This window comes from Symphodus melops, assembly GCF_947650265.1.
Source record: "Symphodus melops genome assembly, chromosome: 13".
Lineage (NCBI taxonomy): Eukaryota > Metazoa > Chordata > Actinopteri > Labriformes > Labridae > Symphodus > Symphodus melops.
This window is the reverse complement of record NC_136703.1, coordinates 5,463,407-5,482,271: the sequence shown is the minus strand read 5'-3', so window position 1 is coordinate 5,482,271 and position 18,865 is coordinate 5,463,407. Positions and strand designations below refer to the sequence as shown.

The window sequence follows — 18,865 nt, the reverse complement described above, 5'->3', positions numbered from 1 at the left end:
TGATGGCACTGTGATAAAACGAGTAGTCTGCCTGGATTGCGCGAGCTATGAGAGGATGTCCAGGCTTGTCCTGAGTTTTTCAAAGCATTGTGATTTAAAGAAAGTAACATGCATATCTTTTTTGTTTCAATAATATATGCTTATTTATCAACTGAAGACATTTAAATCAATTTCCTGACACTGGGCTGTGTCACACTAATAAAGAAATTAAAAAAACATCAACAAGTCCCCCCAAAAAACATTTGACATTAATTACAAAAGCAAAGCGAACAACCAGAAGTAGTAAGGGTACATAATCCTAAAATGTATAATTTTTTAACGAAGAGTCTTTGTGATTGTCAGTAGCTCTGGTGGCTTTCTTCAGGTCCGTCCTCCCATTTTTTTTCAAAGTGGGCTACATTTTCTGATTTTTTTTTTTAATACGTAATATTGAGTTTCCAATCAGACCACTTACATGTGAAAGGAGAAATAAAAACCACATTTCTGTCCTTTTTCTTTTTTTTATTTACAAAAGAGGATACTTTTTTGTAGATTAATTTTAGTCCCACATAACACTTAAGATGTAATATTAATGTGTAAAAATGTAATATTTAAAGCCTGGTTCAAAATCAATCCAGAAAAAAGTATTCAAAGTTCCCACATTTTCATAATGACGCAAAGTGACGTAACACATATGGGCGGGGTTAGCTCTGAAACCCCGCCTTTCCGAGGGCCGCATCCTGAAGTGCTCTGTGGATTTTGGGGTAACAAAGGTTACCATGGAGACCTTTCACGTCCTTTGTCCTAGCAAGTACAGTGATGCGCTGTCTGTCAGCTGCTACACTAAACCCTGTTGTTAAGCCATAAAAGTAACTTGATAGAGTTGGCCCCATAACTATCACATTTACATAATCCTTGAAAGGGCCAGGCGCAGCATTAAGGCCCCAACCTTTGACTGGTTCACTGTTAGCAAGTTAGCGCTTACATTAGCCAGGTGCCGCTAACGCTACCGACCGTCCCTGCTCGGGATCACGCAAAGTCTGGGAGTGACTTGCAGACGAGAAGATTGCATTGGCTCGCCTACTCTTCGTGGTGGATGAACCTGGCTGTCATCTGTCCGTCTGGACAGCAGCACGGAGTAGGCTGGCACGGTGGAGTTACGTCGTGAACGTAGCTGTGGGCGGATCTGGGTTAGCCAGTAGCGGACTGTTTGGGTGAGCACCGTCGGCGTTAGCCACACAGGCTAGGACCAGGACGGAGAGGATAACTCCAGCCGGGGTCTGGATTTAAAGAGCGACCAAACATGATTTTATGGAGACCTCCCTACAAGTAAGAGTTTTTGGTTGGCTCACGATTGAGATGCTTTTGACTGTGGCCGAAATTTACAGGAGAAAAATGGTCGAGAGGGTGGATTTCCCCATCTGAATCAAGCTTCTCTGAGGAAGGAGGTCGAGTAGATTTGTAAGAAAGCGGAGCCATCATTTTGCCTCTTCCTCGATTTCCTCTTTTATTTAAATGCAGCATGTACATGCAAACTGCACTTAATTGTTTGCAAACACATTCAAAACGTTTTTTTTATTATTATCATCGATACAGTCTACAGATAGGCGACAGCTCTGACTCTTCATCTGACAGTGACAGCCATCTTCAGTAAGCCTACATATTCACCTCACTGGGAGCCATGTCTCTCTCTGCTGCTTTTATCCTTCTTCACTTTTTTGTAATACTTATTGCGATTGAGTCAAAGTCTGTGTGGAACTGGGGGAAAAATTATGTTATCCCAAAAACCGCAATTTGAATGCGTTGTGATTAAAAGGTCCTTAGCCCACTGTTTATGACAGGAGAGGGGACTGGCCTGTGATGCGTTCAGGGGCTCATGTTAAACCTGGTCAGATCGTAGTAATTTCAAGCTTTTTTTAATGTGAAATGTAATATTGCCTCTTAAATGTACATAGACTTTCCCTAAAAGTTCATAAATGTTGTCGAGTTTATTAAAGTTAATGTGGGAAAACTCCTGTAAATAAGTAAACTACAGATCCTGCGCTGAAAGTTTCAAAATAGAAAACGTTTATTTTTCTTATTTTTATCAGTGTCTGTATCTGTTTTACGATTGTATTATGAGACACTCGACACTGTCATTTTGTGTTAGGTTACATTACTAGATTGTATCATATGTGTGCTCACGGGTAAGAAAGAGGATTGTTGATGTGATCGTGATCCAGATATTCAGACAGCTCTGAAGGCGTCGTGTTACGTAACAAATGAGGGCTGGGCCATGCAAAGAGTGAAGGGGGGAGACCAGAGAGAGAGGTAGGAGGGGACGCGCAAAGGTATACAGTCACTCACGTAAAGTAGCTATTTTACACCATTTGAATTTGACAGCTCTTCTGCACATATAGAGACTTACGGACTAGACTCACTGACAGAGTCGGGACATTTTCACGAAGGGACGCGGACACTGAAGCGAGGATAACTCCCATTTTATTCATCACTGCTGGTAAGACACTAGTGGTAGTCTTTCCATGATATATATATTTTTATATAACATTTTTTATTCCGGGGATGTACATAGAAACACATAGGGGCAGCCAGCAAACGTAGCCTAAAGAGTCAGAATAGTAGCTATCGACTGGTTGTGTTTTGTTTTTTGTTTTTTTTATTATTATGTTTATGATACTGGAATTTGGACAGCTACTTACACACGCTCTAGTTTGCTTTATATAAGTTAATAATACATGAGCGGCTGTTTAGAAATGTTGCGTTCAGGTGCTACATTTCGTGGTGACTCGTTGGTGTTTACATCAGACCTGCGTTGTTCACGCCACGTGCTTGCTGGTAGCTTGGGACCATGTGGCCATTGTAAACACTGCTGAGGGCTTTATGTACAACCAATGTTCTCCGCAGTGCCTTATAGAGAAGGTACAGTGGTGACAAAAACAACACAAAACAAACGTTTCTAAAATTCTCCTGCGTCTCTGTTGGATCAGAACCCCGTGGTCCGGGTCGCAGGTTCACCGCAGAAACGCGACTTTTCTCCGTTCCGTCTGTATCATACAGGTATCTAATTAGCTTGTGGTTACAGGGAACAACAATCAGAACCCCTCTGTCAGTACTGTGAAAGCCTGATGTAGTCTGTAATGTAGCTGCAAACTTAGACCTGCCGTGCTTGGTTACTGGATGTAACTCCAGCTCTCTCACTGGCATTGTAATGAAGCAGGTTTTCATACTGCAGTCTAAGAAATTTAACACTACTCTTTTAAATAAAGAAGCTCTTTATTATTATTATTATTATTGTTATTATTATTATTATTATTGTTGACATGTGTTTTGTATAACCTGTGTGAATACAGTGCAGTGTTTGTAGTTGATGCTTAGTTGTTGTTGCTTTATTACCCCCCCCCCCCCCCCAAGCCAAGCCAGCTTCACTTCTACAACAGCTTACAGCTCAGTGTTTTTTCTGCCAATTATAGCCAAATTAGTCAGTTCAATGTAGGACTGTATTTCGTTTTTTTGGTGATGCTGAGATTGGAGTTCCGAACATGTTTGGCCAGAAGCCAATACATAGATTATCAGATTGTATTGTCCAGCTAAATAGGGTCGGTACAGTATTTATTATGTAATGCAATCATTTGCATGAACCCCCCTTCTCGTTCCCTCACGCAATCATTATTAGTTCCAACCAGTTATCAGCTTAAATGTCAATATTGTTGCAGGAAAGGTCAGGTTCCCACATGACAATCAGCAGACACTCTGGGATCAACAGCAGGCCATGTTCCTCCCACATCTTTTGTGCGTGTCTGCATACTCCAGTTAATTTAAAAAAAAAAATGACAGGACATGTATGAGCGGCAGCAGAGGATGAGGGACAGGCTTTTTTGTCAGAGGATGCTCCCTCACATTCTTTTGTTTCAGGGATGTGGCTCCATTTAAACTCAGCTTTTCAGGCTGTCTGATATTGACATAAAAACAAACATTATTGTTCTTTTGATTACAGCCTACATCATAACAATAAGTCAAAGCTTGTGTGTAAGAATGTTTCATGTATGAAAATCAATAGCTGAAAGCTACATTAGTCCATGAGTATGGTGTTGAATTCTAATATTAATTATTAATTTGGCAAATGAACTGTCTTGCCAAGCTTAACAGCAGCATATTTAAGAGAGTGTCAGAACATTGAGAGGGAGATAGTCTTATCGATAGACAGAAACACAACAAAACCAATCTTTGCTGTTAAAGAAAGAGATGGATATCCTTTTTTTCTGAAAGGAGAAACAGTAGCATACTTATAGTGCCTGAGGCTCAGAGGGTTGTCCTGACATTGCGCATCTAAGTTACTTATCATTCACAACAAAGGACTGATCTCTCCAGGTTGGACGTTTGGTCTGCTTCTGTAGATTTGAATAACTTGATAATGTTAAAGTAATTTCTGTTCCTTTTTTACATTGATGAATATGAGAAGAACTTCCTGTAGAGTTGACTGCTTACTTCAGTTTGAGCAGTGTTAGGTGCTGTATCACAGTCAGGACCGACACAAGATTCATGTTTTAGTTATTTATACTGGACAGAAGAATTATTCAAGATATCTGAAAGAGGAAAAGAGAAAGTTTCCTGTTTATTAGATATCTTTGTTCAACCATTAAACGTAAAAGATATGTATCTTCCAGCCTGTGATTGAATGACTGAATGTTTGTCGATCGTGAAACATTTCAAAGTTGAGAATATTATGACAACCTAGGTATCAGACCAGTGAAAGTCTGTTGTCTATGTGAAGTAAAGGGCATGCTTACAGTATGAGTGTGTAGGTTAACGAGGACGGACTGGAGCTGTGTTTGAAAGCTCTGACTGAAGGTCTAAGGTCTTCAGTCTTGGAGATGTTGACTGACCTTCCTGACTCACCTTCCTCACACCGCCCCCTCCTTTGTCCCTATCCCTGTCTGTTGCTTTCTCTTTACGCGCACACACATATATGCACACATTCGCTTTACTACTGTCTCATTAATACTATTGCCATCTGCTCGATGTGTAACAGTCCAATTAGAGAGATGCCCTTTGACCCTACCTGTCCAGATGTAATTTGAAAGTCCACGGCCATCCCTGCACACGCTTCTTCCCTAACAGACGCGCCGTTTAATATCACAGGAAGCTTATTGGCTGTACGGAACTTGACCTTTCGTTTTCTCTCTACAGGGCCTGAGCTGATCTGTCAGCCTTGTGTAGGTTCACCCCCTCCCCCCCCCCCAAGTGTCCTCTGGGTAGCAGCTGACCATGAGGATCTGAACGGAGGCAGCGCAGGGAGAAAGCCTGGCACAGTGTGTGCTCACTAACACAGCGAGGCTCGACTACGAGACGTGCAGACACCGAGCGGAGCAAAGAGAAAGACGCTTGCTAAAAGATAAAATGTCTCAAAACAGAGAACTAGTGGTTTTCTACATAACCTATAAACTTTCTCAGAGGAACTATCCTCTTAATTACATGGAACTCTTAGAGCCTCCAAACAGGACTGATGGGGCGGGGGCAGAGTTGGGTGAGGAACAGCAGGTAGCGACGCACGCCAACGGGACTTTTAACGGCACGAGTCCTGGAACCCCTCCAGCGTCCCCACACCGGCAGCAGCAACAACGGTTACCAGCGACGACGAATCTGGACGCAGTGAAGGAGGCCCTCCGGGACTCAGCCAACGAGTTTGAGCTGCGATATGCCAGCGCCTTCAGCGATCTGCACAACCAGCTGCACATCACGCCGGCCACAACCCACCAGAGCTTTGAGAACGTGATGGACGAGGTGTTCCGGGACGGAGTCAACTGGGGCCGCATTGTGGGGCTCTTTGCTTTCGGCGGGGCGCTGTGTGTCGAGTGCGTGGAGAAGGAGATGAGTCCCCTGGTTAGCAGGATCATAGAGTGGATGACTGTCTACCTGGACAACCGAATCCAACCTTGGATCGAGAGCCAAGGAGGATGGGTGAGTCTCATTCACTTCCACTAACAAACCGACTTGAATGGGATTTTGGGATCTGATTTTAAATGGCTCAGAATCAAAGATTGATGATTTAGCTGATTTTGGGTTGGAATGAAATCTTTTCTCCACGAGTTACCTTTTACTTTACAAACGCAGAAGGATGCTTTCTTAAACAACTGACCGTATAGGAAAATATCAGATGTTATTTCTGTGCAGAGTTGTGATGCTGAAATCTTTCTGAATTCTATTGTCTATGAGATAAGATCTGGCCATATGGAAATACACAGTCTTATGGATTTATTTGTCCATCTCTATATTATACAATAAGAAAAGTTGTTTGTGGTTAGGGTTCCAAAGAGGTGGAAAGTTTTCTAGCTTGGGAATTTTGGAAATATTCCAAATCAGAAATTTTCCATGGGTATTATGGGAAATTTTGGGAATTCCCGGGAAAGTTACTGTAAATTGAGGGTGATTTTATCAAACTGTATCATATCCAAGCATAAAACTGAACTAAACACACTAAACATTTTGTTTTGTCCTAAACAGACAGCCATGCAAAATAATACAAAAAAAACATTTCAACAGATTTATATCACATTTTAAAAATACATCACCCCATCATATCATCAAAGCTAACTTCCCTTTATGTAGTCCACGTGTTAAAATATGGACCTTCAATAGTTTTGTGCTTAAGGCTCAAAGTGTGACCCATCAGTGTGACGTGATGGAGGAGTGCACAGTGCAGGTAGGCGTGGCCTCAATAATGCAGGTGGGCGTGGCCTCAATCGCAAACATTTTCCCTGACTAAATAACATTTTGTAAGTTCCCGTTAATTCCCATGGAACGTTTCCAACTTGTGAAATTCCCGGAATTTGCGGCCCTATTTGTGGTACGATGCAGTTTGTTTTTATCATCACTTTCATGCCCTTCAACATTGCTTGGTTCAATTATTTGGGTAAGCTGAGGTTGCCTGTATGGAAAATGTCCTTGTTGACACTTTCTCTGCACAGCAGAGCTGGAACACTGCAGGAGAGAGGCCCGTTGGAAAATAACCATAAATCCTGTCCTTATTTTTCACAACTTGTCCTGGAAAATGTAAATAGACGCTGATGGCCCTGGGAGATTTACTGACTACCTTCAGACCAGATTTACAGTTTGCCTGTTTGTAAGCTGTGTTTCTTTCTGACCTGCAGTGACTCTGAACAAACAATGTTATCACTATAGTTTTCATGACATCATGCATGTTGTGACTCTGTCCACGCAGATGGACCCAGATAAACCAGCATGCTGACATTTCCATTCTATCAGCCGCCATCAGATTATGTCATGACACTTGGGTGGGGTTGGCTCTGCGTCCAGGCAGCACACACATGCCAGAAACATTTCTGCTTCAAACCTGTGAAACCAGAATGTGTGGTCAGCAGCTGGTTCAGCGGTTCTCTAATTGATCAGCAGCATGGAGCTGAATCGAAGCAGGAGCTTAACAGGCTACATCAGGGCTTTGTCGCTCTCTGGAGATCGAAGTTCTCTCATCACACATATAACCCCTTTGTTTCACTCCGGCCAGATTGACTTTGTGCTTTGTTTTCTTTTTCCACAATCTGTCCACTTTATTCCCTCTGCCCTGTCTTATCAACTCTTTTGTTGTGTTCAGAATCAAAGCAGCTGCATGCTGATAAAAGCGCTGTTCGGTTTTTTTCTTGTCCTGGTACGAACAATCCTAGTGTGTGTGTGTTTTTGTGTGTGTGTGAGGACTTGTGCTTGTGAACACCTTTAAGGGGACAGTTAAGGTCAGCTCTCTTTCCTTTTGTGCGGGCCGTTTCATGGAATGATGTCGAGCAGGGGCGAGTAGAGAGGCTGTTTATGTTCTGCTCCTTTTCGTATGAGACCAGGTCAAAGGTCCATCCTCTATAAACTGACTTCCCAGTTGCTGAGCAGCATTCCTCAAAGATAATCTCCTTAGGCAGAAGGTGTCATTGCTTATTTTGCGCTCCAGATATAGAATTAGTATTTCTATTTATTGTGACGTTGGACTGAAACCTGGAGGAGAGGGGGGTAGCGAGGATGAGGTCATGGAAGCAGGTGACAGTACATGATTTGTGATAAAGCTTTGCAAAATACTGCGTCTTTGTTAGAAAGAAACACTGCAGTGTCTTCCCCGAGGTCTGCTTTAACAAACACACCACCACCCTCTTCTTTCCCTCCTGCGTTTGGAGCCATGGTAATTGCCTCGATGCGTTCGTCGATGCTGTGCTTCGGTTCAGACGTAAATATATCAACAACTCCTGAACTGATTTCCATTAAATTTTCCACAGACATTCAAGTTCCCTTGAGGAGAAATCCTAATGACTTTGGTAATCCCCTTTAATTCGCCCTCCCTCTCCTGACTCCCTCTTCAGCTCACTCGACCACCGCTGCTCTCCATCCAGGCCGGGAGGTGAAGATGATTTAGAATTTTACTGACGGGGACAAACCATTCCTCCACAATTTCCTTCTCGTGCAGGGAGCATTTTGGCCTCCTTATTAAATGCATTAATAATAGGAAGAGTGCTTGACAAAGTCTTAACAGTTTGAAGGCTATTATGCAAACAAGCTAACTGTATTTCGTTTAATGTGAACCAATATGAACCATTAGCTTAGTTTTTTGTTGCACCTTTAATGTAATGTGATTTGAATTTCCCTCTGGATCAATCCAAGTATCCATCCAGTGATTGGTTTAGAGCCTTTAAAGACTGGAGTTCCACAACAGCACTTTATCAAACTTCTGACATCCTTCATTCATTAGTTACTCATTTAAAATGCATCTTTTCCCCGCTGTCTTCTCCGCGAGTGTCCCGGTGGCAGAATCAACATTATTATATTTTAGAGGAATAAACATATTTATGTTTATTTTGGAGAAAATAATCAGATGATAATTTGATTTAATCCCACAAAACGTTGGGCAAAAAGCAGAATCATTTTAAGTTTCTACACTTTGTGAGTGGCCATTCATCATGATGAAGCCAGAAAATATGTTGATGGAGATTTCATGACAATCATCAATAAGTTAAAGTGATGATCAGAACTTTGTCCTGACTTAAAGCGCTGTTTGGACAGCCAGGCCAAAAACTTGTTCACCAGTTGCTGGAACATTCAGGATGAAAATAGATCGGAGGTTGAACTTCCGATAAATATCATTTGTCATCTCCACCACAAATAACTATTTCCATCATCAACACGTCTGTCATCGACACGTCTGTCACATGTGGTTGTTCTCCGTGATCTAATGTTGACTTAATTAACCCAGCACCCACACAGACGCTCCCTTCAACTCAAACACGCAGGATGGTGAGTTTGCATGGCAACACATCAGCCTGACTCCATCTGCATGGGGCTGCATGCACATGGCCAGCGCCTTGCATGTCAGTGTCACCTTGGCTTGGAGAAGTGAATGACTTTTCAGTGAAAAGTTGAATGGCTCAGCATGTTCAGACCATTCACTGGAAGGGTTTCACTTCTCCCGCCGCTGAAAGCAATGCCTCTAAAAACACGTGATTCCACTTCCTTCCTTTAAGACGCATGCATAATTCAGTTTTTATTCCGTTTTCCGTTGTTGATTCGTCTGAGAATCGTGTCCCCTTATTCATAAACTGATACACAGACAAACTCAGATATGTAGTTCAGTAGGTGGTTGGTGGTTATGAGTCTTGTCATTTCTTTACATCACTCTCCTGCTCTCCCCGTCTTTCTCTTGATATCACTTCTCTTTGCTTTTTCGGTTCAAAGATGAAATGTACCAACGTCTCAGAGTGAACCCACACACCACTTTGTTGTTGTTTAAGTTTCTTCCTGTCTTTCTTCCTCCCGTCCGTCCCCTGACGCTGCCTCGCAGAGACGCAGCACAGAGCTGCCTGCTGGCAGGTGAGGGGGGGAACCTGAGTGAAGCTGTGAGGCAGGTGCGCCTTTCGTGCTCGCTGATGAAATATTAGTCTGCTCCGAGAAGAGGCAAGGTCACTTTCTCTCTCGCTCACTCCGTCACTCGTGATTCTCTTCTTGCTTCCCTTTTTTTTTTCTCGCTTTGGCATACCGATCGGAGGCTTGCCATGAAACCAGAATTTTAACTTCAACACGGTTCTGGTGAAAAGCAAACACAATCCACACTTGTTTTAGTTCAATGGCAACAAAAATATGAGTCCCATAGGCGACCAATATTTGGTCATTCCATGTTTTTAATGACCATACAGTGCGAGCAAACCTGCACTCTGTTGTACAAATACATGAACGATGGCGATGTTCACGATTTGTTTGTGTCGCTTCACTTGCTCTCTGTCTGTTTGCGAAACACATCAACATGACTTTTGCATCTTTGCGAGATGCTAAAATAGCGTGGGTCAAGTGTCGGCTCGATTGCTCGATATCAGTCACGCGTCGCTGCTCTCTCTTTTTCGCTAGCCGAGGCTCTGGATAAAAGCACGACTGAGGATCTGTCTTTCTGTAAAGTTTTAAAATCATGTGACCCCGTCGTTCATTAAAGCAACATAGATTGTATTGTTTTGATGCGCAGGGTGTGGGAAAGAATCCAAATCTCGACATTTTTGGCAGCCGTTGTAAAAGAAGAATTGAAGGAGAGGACATGTGACATGTGGACATAGAAAACAGGAAGTTCCTCTGTGACCACCAAATGTTACATGATGTAGGTACCAAGTATCATCCCCGTACCCCGTTTCCCAGCATACGTCTCCTCGCGCCACTGTTAACAAGGGGTGGATGTTCTGCCTGTTGAACTTCTGCAGCGGTGAAAGAGCTCGAAGGGAAATGCTGAGCTGTCAATCAGAGACGTACAGCGAGTGGACATGGTGTCCTCTACTCCTGTTACCGTTTAGTTTCTCTCCGGCTTCAGAGTGGAAAAAAACCCAACCGTTGTCTTCGCTGATGGTAACCTCCGGGTAGCACTGAAGTTCACCCTTAACACTTTGACCACTCATGATGATGATGTCATTCATTTGAAACTTGTTGTATTGTTGAGGTAAACATGACCGAACAATGGAAGGAGGATGAGAGAGCATGTGTGATGAAACCAAGAAGACAGCAGCAGAAAAGAAATGTTTCCGTTTGATTATGTCTCTTCTTGTATTCAATTCAAATAGTTCATTACATTTTGGCTATCAAGAATCTACTTTGGCAACCCCATTTAGTCTGGATGTTAAAATGGTAAATTCCTGAAATGCAGTTTAAGTGTGATGAGCTTTGAGGTGTTTCCCTCAGAGTTGGGACTTTACAGTCTTTGTGTTTGATTATGTTTCAGAAGTGACTCAAAAATAACTTCTCACGGGGCGCCGGTGGCCTAGTGGACAGTCCAACTTTGATTCTGACATGTGGTTCCTTTCCTGCGTGTCGTTCCCTCCTGATTTTCGACTATTTACTTCCCTAATTTTCAAATAAAAGCCCAAAATGAAAATCTAAAAAAGAAAGCCGAAACATGAAGTGAAGCATTATGTCAACTGATGAGAAATCATTTTTTAAATCAGCATTTTAGACAATCTCTGATTTTTACACATTAGAGATGTGTAAAAATGACATATGAAGATTTTCTTTTTATTTTGCTCTTTATAAAAGTAAACTTTATTTATTTCAAAAATATTCATTTGAGTATATTCCAAAATGCCTTCAACAAAAAGTAAAAAAACCTGTCTGCTGGTTCTGGATTCTGTGAGAATTTTGATAAGTCAGAATTGCTTCTGCCTTTTCAGGTCGAATTTCAATATGTAAATCCAAAGAAAAAAGTTGGACTCGTGAAGTCGTCGAGGTGGCAGGTAAATGTTGAGAAGGGGAAGGTGTTCTGCACAATCGAGCAAATCCCACTGTCATAAACGTGAGAAGGTGTCAACCTTAATGATCCCTCTGGAGCTCATTGTGGAGCCTCGACTGTCCGCCATGCTGAGACATTAAACAGCAGCCTTGTGTTTAAAAGGAAGTGGAGGAGTAAAGCCATATATTGTGGGATAATAAACCTTGGCAGACAGCAGTGGTAGAGACAGTGCCATCGACCTAATAATACTGTTTCCAGCAGAGCAGGCGATGGCAGTGATTACTCAGTGGAGATTGAGCCGCCTCGGGGTGGGGGTGCGGGGTTATTACCAATTATAGATGAATAATATCTCGACCTGCTACTGGGAGAAACATTGTTTTTTTCCCCGTCTGACAGACTAATAAAAGCTAAACTCATTTAGAGGAATCACACTGCTGCAATCTGGGGAAGCTTAGCTGGAGCTGGGCGGAGGGAACAAGCAGAAAAAAAGAGCCCATTATCCCAGCGCCTCTGCTCGGTGTCGTCCACAGTCTCTGGAAGGTCAAGGAAAAGTTTACTAGCAGAAAAATCTCCTCCAGCACTCCAGGTCTTTAAGGGCTGGATTTCTTAGCCTTTATTTTCAATAACCTCTGACATGTATAGCTGTAAACAGAACATGTTGTTGTGCCATTCTCAGCACGCTGTTAACGTACATGATCTTTTATTCCTTTGTGTGTACTCCATTTGAATCTAGCAAACATGTTTCCTGCTGCACGAAGCAGTAATACGTGTTTTGATAAAAACAGGTTCAAGAAATCGATTTTGAACCCGGAGGAGGATTCTCTCTATCTTTTATTCTGGTGACTTGGATGCAACATCAAGTCAGGAGATGTTTTGAATGTAGATTTACATGTATGAAACAATATTCATCACTCACTTGTTGTTGTTGTTGTTGTTGTTTTTTTTTAATTATTATTTTATGTCTGAAGCTCTGCAGCCGCTGTTACCTGTCTTGGTAGGGACACTCGTGAAAAACATTGTTTTCGTCTCAGCGAGTCTCCTGGTTCACTCAAATCAATTCAATTAATGTTTTATTTTGAAAGTGCGCAGGCTGTTTAGATTGTGAAGTGGATGACACTCCGAGGCTGTCATTTATTGACCTGTTTTGACGAGGAAAACACCTGAGCTTCCTTTGTGTCATTCTCCCTGGCAGACTTATTGACTTCCTCTCTCTCTCTCTCTCTCTCTCTCTCTCTCTCTCTCTCTCTCTCTCTCTCTCTCTCTCTCTCTCTCTCTCTCTCTCTCTCTCTCTCTCTCTCTCTCTCTCTCTCTCTCTCTCTCTCTCTCTCTCTCTCTCTCTCTCTCTCTCTCTCTCTCTCTCTCTCTCTCTCTCTCTCTCTCTGTAATTAACATGCACATAGGATAGGCAGTTAGATCCCCCTACCCTCCACCCTTCATCCCCTCCCTCTGCCTCCCCTGCCATCTCCTCTTGCTGGAACGCTCCTCCCCCGCCACAGATCGATTTATTTTTTGTCCCTTATTTTTCTACCTTTGACTCCTCCTACTCCTTGTCCTTCGTTAATCATGTTTTAACTCCTCTATTTCCCCTCCTGTCTTCTCTCCCTGTCCCTAACCTCCGCCTCCCCATCCCTTTCCTGTCTCCTCCACATCCATCTCTCTCTCGTCTACCTAACAGACCATATTGGCTAAATACATTACAAAGCAGACATGCGAGCGCACGCCTCATCAATTTCACTGTTAACCCCGCGTGCCCTTCTTCTGGTGTCTTCTCTGTTTGTTTGTCCGTTTGTTTCTCAAAAAACACAGAAGTCGTCATCGGCGCCATCGAGCATCCTACTTGCTTTATCTCTACTGAACTCCCCCCCCCCCATCCCCTCTTTTACTCCCCCCTTACCTCCCGTCATCCTGTCCCATCCTCCTCCTCCTCCTCTTTCCTTCATCGTTAATGACTCACATGTGGCTAATTAGGAGAGATGTTTTTTTGTGGCTTGGTTGGTTTTCTTTTTAAGGACGGTGTTTGCCTTAACTTCCCTTTAAGTGATTGACTTTGTTATGAACCACGCGGCCTGAGTTGTTGTTGTTTCTTACGTTGGAGCATTTTATTGTATGGAAGCGCGCTGGGAAAGGGAGGGGGGCGGCGCGATGTCAGACTGGTCATGTGACTTCCTCAAACAAAGGACCCATGGCCACACACACACACACACACACACACACACACACACACAGAGGAATTTGCTATACTGGCTTTTTAGTTGTACCCACAGGTGTGTTGTCGTCCTTTACACAAAGCCATCGCTCAAAGTGATGCCCTGATTTTTAAACGACCGTGTCATTGTCTCACTTTCTAACTTGTGACACAAACAGAATCCACACACATGCACAATGGTCTCACAATCCCCGTTCGTCTTTCGGATTAATGGCGGCGACGACTCAATAAACGGCTCTGTGTGGTGGGCGGCTCCATGCAGATTGATCGTGTCCAATGTTTTCATATGAAAGTAGCCGAGCCGCGCAGCCTCATTGTCTCTGTGTGTTTGAGCTCATGCATTAGCTTTCCCTTATCTGGCAGATCCGATGTGTGTGTGTGTTGTCAGTGGTGTGTGTCGGACTCACAGCTTGAAAATGGCAGCGAAACAGATTGTATTGTTCGGTTGCCTCCAGCTCCATGACGAGAACATCAGGGACACGTCTGGTGTCAGTCACTGTAAGAAGACGACACAGGACGCACTCGTGTTAGTCTGAAGAAGCTCTGACATGAATTCATATTTTCAATCCAGACTGCACACTTTGAGATTCTAGATTCTTGTGGTTGGATTTTTATTTTTTTTGGGGGGGGGGGGGTTTAAAATGGTGAAAGATCTTCATTAATAAATTTTGAAAAGTAGTAAACCCTGTGTTTGATGTGTGCTCGACGTTGCCTCAGGATACGGCAGCTGACTTTGCTGCATTTGGTTTTCAACCCCACAGCACCGCAGGCTGGTTGTTTTTATATACTGAGCGTTCACACTTTTTACAGACTTACAGAAGTAAGCTGTGATACATGCTGCTGTAACGCAGTAAATGAATAAAAGGTTTTATTTTATATTTGAGACGACTTCACTCTTTACAGCCTCACATTTTAATTTATTATTATGTTATTCTTTAACCAACTGTGGTTTCTTTATCCATCGTTTTCAACCATTGTGCTGAGTTATTCTTGAACTTCCTGGTGTCACCAGTGGTCTCAGCGTCTGCTGCCACCCTTCCTGCTATTGGAACTGAAGTGAATGGACACTCTTCAGAACATGAATATGATTCATGCTCGACGCCACCAGAACTTCTGATGCCGACTCTCGAAAAAACAAAACTGAACTTGACTCTGCTTGATAACCCAGAGGAACGGCAAAGGAAAAACATTCATGGCAACGCATCAGAGTTTTACTTCAAAGTTCCTCTATCACAGAGATTCTTCACAGCCACTTTTAACTTTGTCGAACAAGTTCATCGTGTGTTGGAGCCAAAGTCTGTGAAAAGTCAGATTTCTGTCTGGCCCTCTTCCCACTCTGAACATCTTTGCACACTCTCTTCTGAACATTTCATTGGAATTTCAGGACAGACTGCCCCTGAAAACTTTCTGAGGGTTCGACCATACTGGCAAAACATACCGTGCCATGATTAAGCACAATTTCCCCTCACCTTCTCCAGCCTGCGATCACAGCATAACGTTGTAATACAGCACAAGCATAGCTTTATGTTATTATGAAGCGTGCTCAGTATACAAAGAAAGGTCTAGAAAAAAAAAAAAAAAAGGGGACGTGCAGTCGAGTCTGCGTCTGCTCATCGAAGAAAAACAGAGAAGTTGATAGCTTCACTGACTCTGAGGCTTATTTTGAGTCATGTTAGTCAGATACAGACAGAACATTCCGGATAACAGTCTCCATAATAAAGACTGTCAGCGTTTGTACCCGCGTGCGTGTGCTCATGCATGAAGTCTACCATACCAAAGCACAGCTAAAACCGTGCTGAAGCCAAGGAGGCGTACCGTGCTTGATCACACCAAGCGTGCGTCGGCACGGTGCAGACGACCTGTGTGATCACGCCCCTCACAGTTCATCAGTCACACATCTGGCACAGCAGTATGAAGAGGTTCAGGGTTCATGAAGAAGGACGTGACTTAATAAAGATGCAGCAGGGGTCATTGTAATGTTTATTACAACATATCCAAGATGGCGACAGGGAATTGTCCTGAGTAATATCCGCTACATGTGCGTCCCAAGACTTTTTGTGGATATTTTCCTGGAGGTCTGGCTGGAAAGAAATCTGTTAAAGTAAGGGTGAAGAATGTGTCCACACATGCATCTCCCCCTGAACATTTCATTACATTTTAAGTACTTTTTGGGATGTGTGTGAAAAGGCCATTGTTGTTGGGTAACAGGAAGTGGCCAGATCCTCACATTTAAGGGAAATGTGACTGTATCATGTCTGCAGTTGGTCTGTCTGCCTTTTGCTCTATCTGAAATGTGTCCAGCTGGTACAAAGGAGTGAAGCAGCTGGGTTAAACAACAAATGAAGGCCTAATGAAACCTCAGATGAAACCAGGAAAAGAATCTGAGACCCTGATAACAAACTGCTCAGATAACAGGTCTTTAGACCACAACCACCCACAGTGTTTGTGTACGTCTGCTGACAGAACATGGGCCGGGCCTGTGAAAGAGGAGACCTGTCGCCCTGCAGATCACAAACAGCAGACATCACACACAGGCTCTAATGAGCACATTTTCTTTCTCTTATTTAGAATCACACACTCTGGTGTCGCAGCAGCAAGACGTCTGTGTGTTCCAAATCCAGACGCTGTTTATGTATACAGGACAGATATCCAGCTGTGTAATATATGAGTGTGTGTGTCTGTACTGCCAGAACACTGCAGAGCGTGCAGCTATTAGAGCGGCTCTGCCAGACTGGTAGACATTATGTGCCCCCCCCCCTCCCCTCAGAGGTGTCTGGCAAAGTGTGGCTGCAGAGAGCGAGGAAGATAAGAATAGAGAGAGAGAGAGGCAGATGCATATGGTGAGCACTCAGGAGGGCAGCGATTTGGACCCATTTTCTGATGACTCTGCTTTGCTGTCCCTTCTCTGAGGTTCACAGTCTGACCAACAGGAAGGCCTACACTCAACTACTTGGGCTTTTATTGAATGTATACATAACAGAAAAGCAGCACAATCAAAGGTAAGGAAAGCAACATCTTCAAAAACACTGGTGTTATTTTCAAGGTTCGTCTCGCAATTGATACAGACGCCGATGTTCCTGCAAGCAGGGACAACAAAGAATTCCCCGTCTCCGTCAGCCCGTGATCTTCTAACGTTTTTATTCATCTTTTATTGAAAGTCTCCTGAGTTTTTTTTTTTTGTTTTTGTTTTTTTTTTACTGCTGGTTTCAAAGTCTCACCCAGTGAGAGTGATAAAACAGCATGAACATAAATCAGTTTCGAGATCACCAACTTCAAACGAAGAGATCAAAATGACATGGTTCAACGAAAAACCCCACACAGAGCAACATTTAGCCACCTACATACAACCAACACCTACACCGGACACTTCCTCTACATCAGACCTTTTTTTAAAGTTCTAGCAAAAGTTTAAACGTGTCTGCAAGTGAAAGTGTGATCAACATCCCGATTGTTAGCGTGAACAGCGATGCTGCAGAACCTGCGTGAAGATGCACTTTGAGATTGTGTAGGATTGCATCTGCAGTTTTTTCGACCCAGCAGGTTGCTGTCACTCAAACGCGTGGTGTAAACAGGTTTTACATGGAGAGTTGAATCCAGTTCCATCTGTAACAGAGGAAGCTTAGTGTGGCAGCGGCTGCTTTACAAATGGTCCCTGCGTGCTAAAAATAGAACAATCACAGAGGCTATAAGTAATTTAGTTTGAGGATCTCATCCCAAAAAGCTCTGAATATTTCAGTTATTTCTCTCTGAAGACCATTAATGGTTTTTGGGACAGACTTAGTTTTCTAACTCCTCTTTTCATATCGTTATCCGATTTTGCAAGTTTAATTTCTTTATGATTCAAATGATGTTTTTGTTTTGTTTGTCAGTATTCTGTGTTCAATCTGCACCAAGAAGTTTCACCCAGTTGACTTAACAAATGATGTTTTGATTTTTTTGGAGTTAGGAAGCCTGAGGAAGAGGAGATTAAGGAAAGGGAGCGAGATGAGCGTGTAGGATGTAGTGTGGGAGTAAATGCATAGAGTGCATGTCGGCTCTGATTAGTATGTGTTGAGTGTATCCCTTCACATCACGCTGTATTCAGAGCAGTTGTATATTTGCAGCGCAGACAGAAGACACTGCATTTGGATGCGTACGTGCTGCTCCACTTCTCCGAGGCTTAGCGTTGAAATCAGGTCAGGAACAAGTCTCTCCCCCCCACCCTCCACCTCCTTCTTTCCTCTTCTTCCTTCCTTCCCTCCTTCATTCAGCTTGGCCCCCTTATTTTCTGCTCTAGCCCACATCCTTTCACTTTCTCCAGTGATAAATAGTTGTTTTATTTCTTTCCCCCACGCAGCAAGGTGCAAAGCCTCCGCATCCGTCTGGATCCCTCCTCTCTCTGATTGCATTACATTCCTCGCTCTCACTCTCCCTCCATCCGTCTTCTTCCTACCTTCTCGTCTCTGATTCTCTCTCGTGCTCATATCTGTGATCAGATTACGAGGCATATCGTGGGATTATTGAGTCTCGTGGCAGGTATGAAAGTGGGAGGATGGAGAAGGTTGATGAGTTTTTCATGGTAATGCGGCACCCAATCTCGTGCAGCACAAAGACAAAATGATGATAAAGAGCATCAGCACCATCGTTATGTTCATCACAGGCTCGTTTGACTGGCCGACGGGGTAAAGCAATAAAGGCGGAAGATATCTTCACAGGCTTGGCAATAATAGAAGAGAGAGGAGTTAATAGAAAGAGAGAACAAAAGCTGACAAGCTCAGGGCTGCGAGATACCCATCAGTGTGGCAGTCATTCTGAAGAACTCTTGTCCTTGTTGTTGAATTATTAAAAAAATGTGCAAGTGATGGGAAAGGTAGTTTTAAGGAAATCAGTCAGTGTACCTCACTGCTTCCACCTCTGAAGTCAGTGTAGCCAATAAGAAGCCACCAACAACCTTCTTA

General features: G+C 43.2%; 1 protein-coding gene across 2 annotated transcripts in view; it reads left to right on the top strand.

Annotated features, from left to right (window-relative positions):
* Positions 1-693: 693 nt before the first annotated feature.
* Positions 694-18,865, top strand: part of bcl2l1 (BCL2 like 1) — a 38,634-nt gene continuing 20,462 nt past the window's right edge. The window contains exons 1-2 of one of the 2 annotated variants that reach the window (XM_079358853.1): positions 694-1,308; positions 5,167-5,937. In XM_079358853.1, coding sequence (XP_079214979.1) covers positions 5,377-5,937 — 561 coding nt within the window. In that variant the 5' untranslated portion in view covers positions 694-1,308; positions 5,167-5,376. Of the gene's footprint in view, positions 1,309-2,058; positions 2,477-5,166; positions 5,938-18,865 lie in introns of those variants that run through there. The other variant, XM_079358854.1, reaches the window with a different exon arrangement.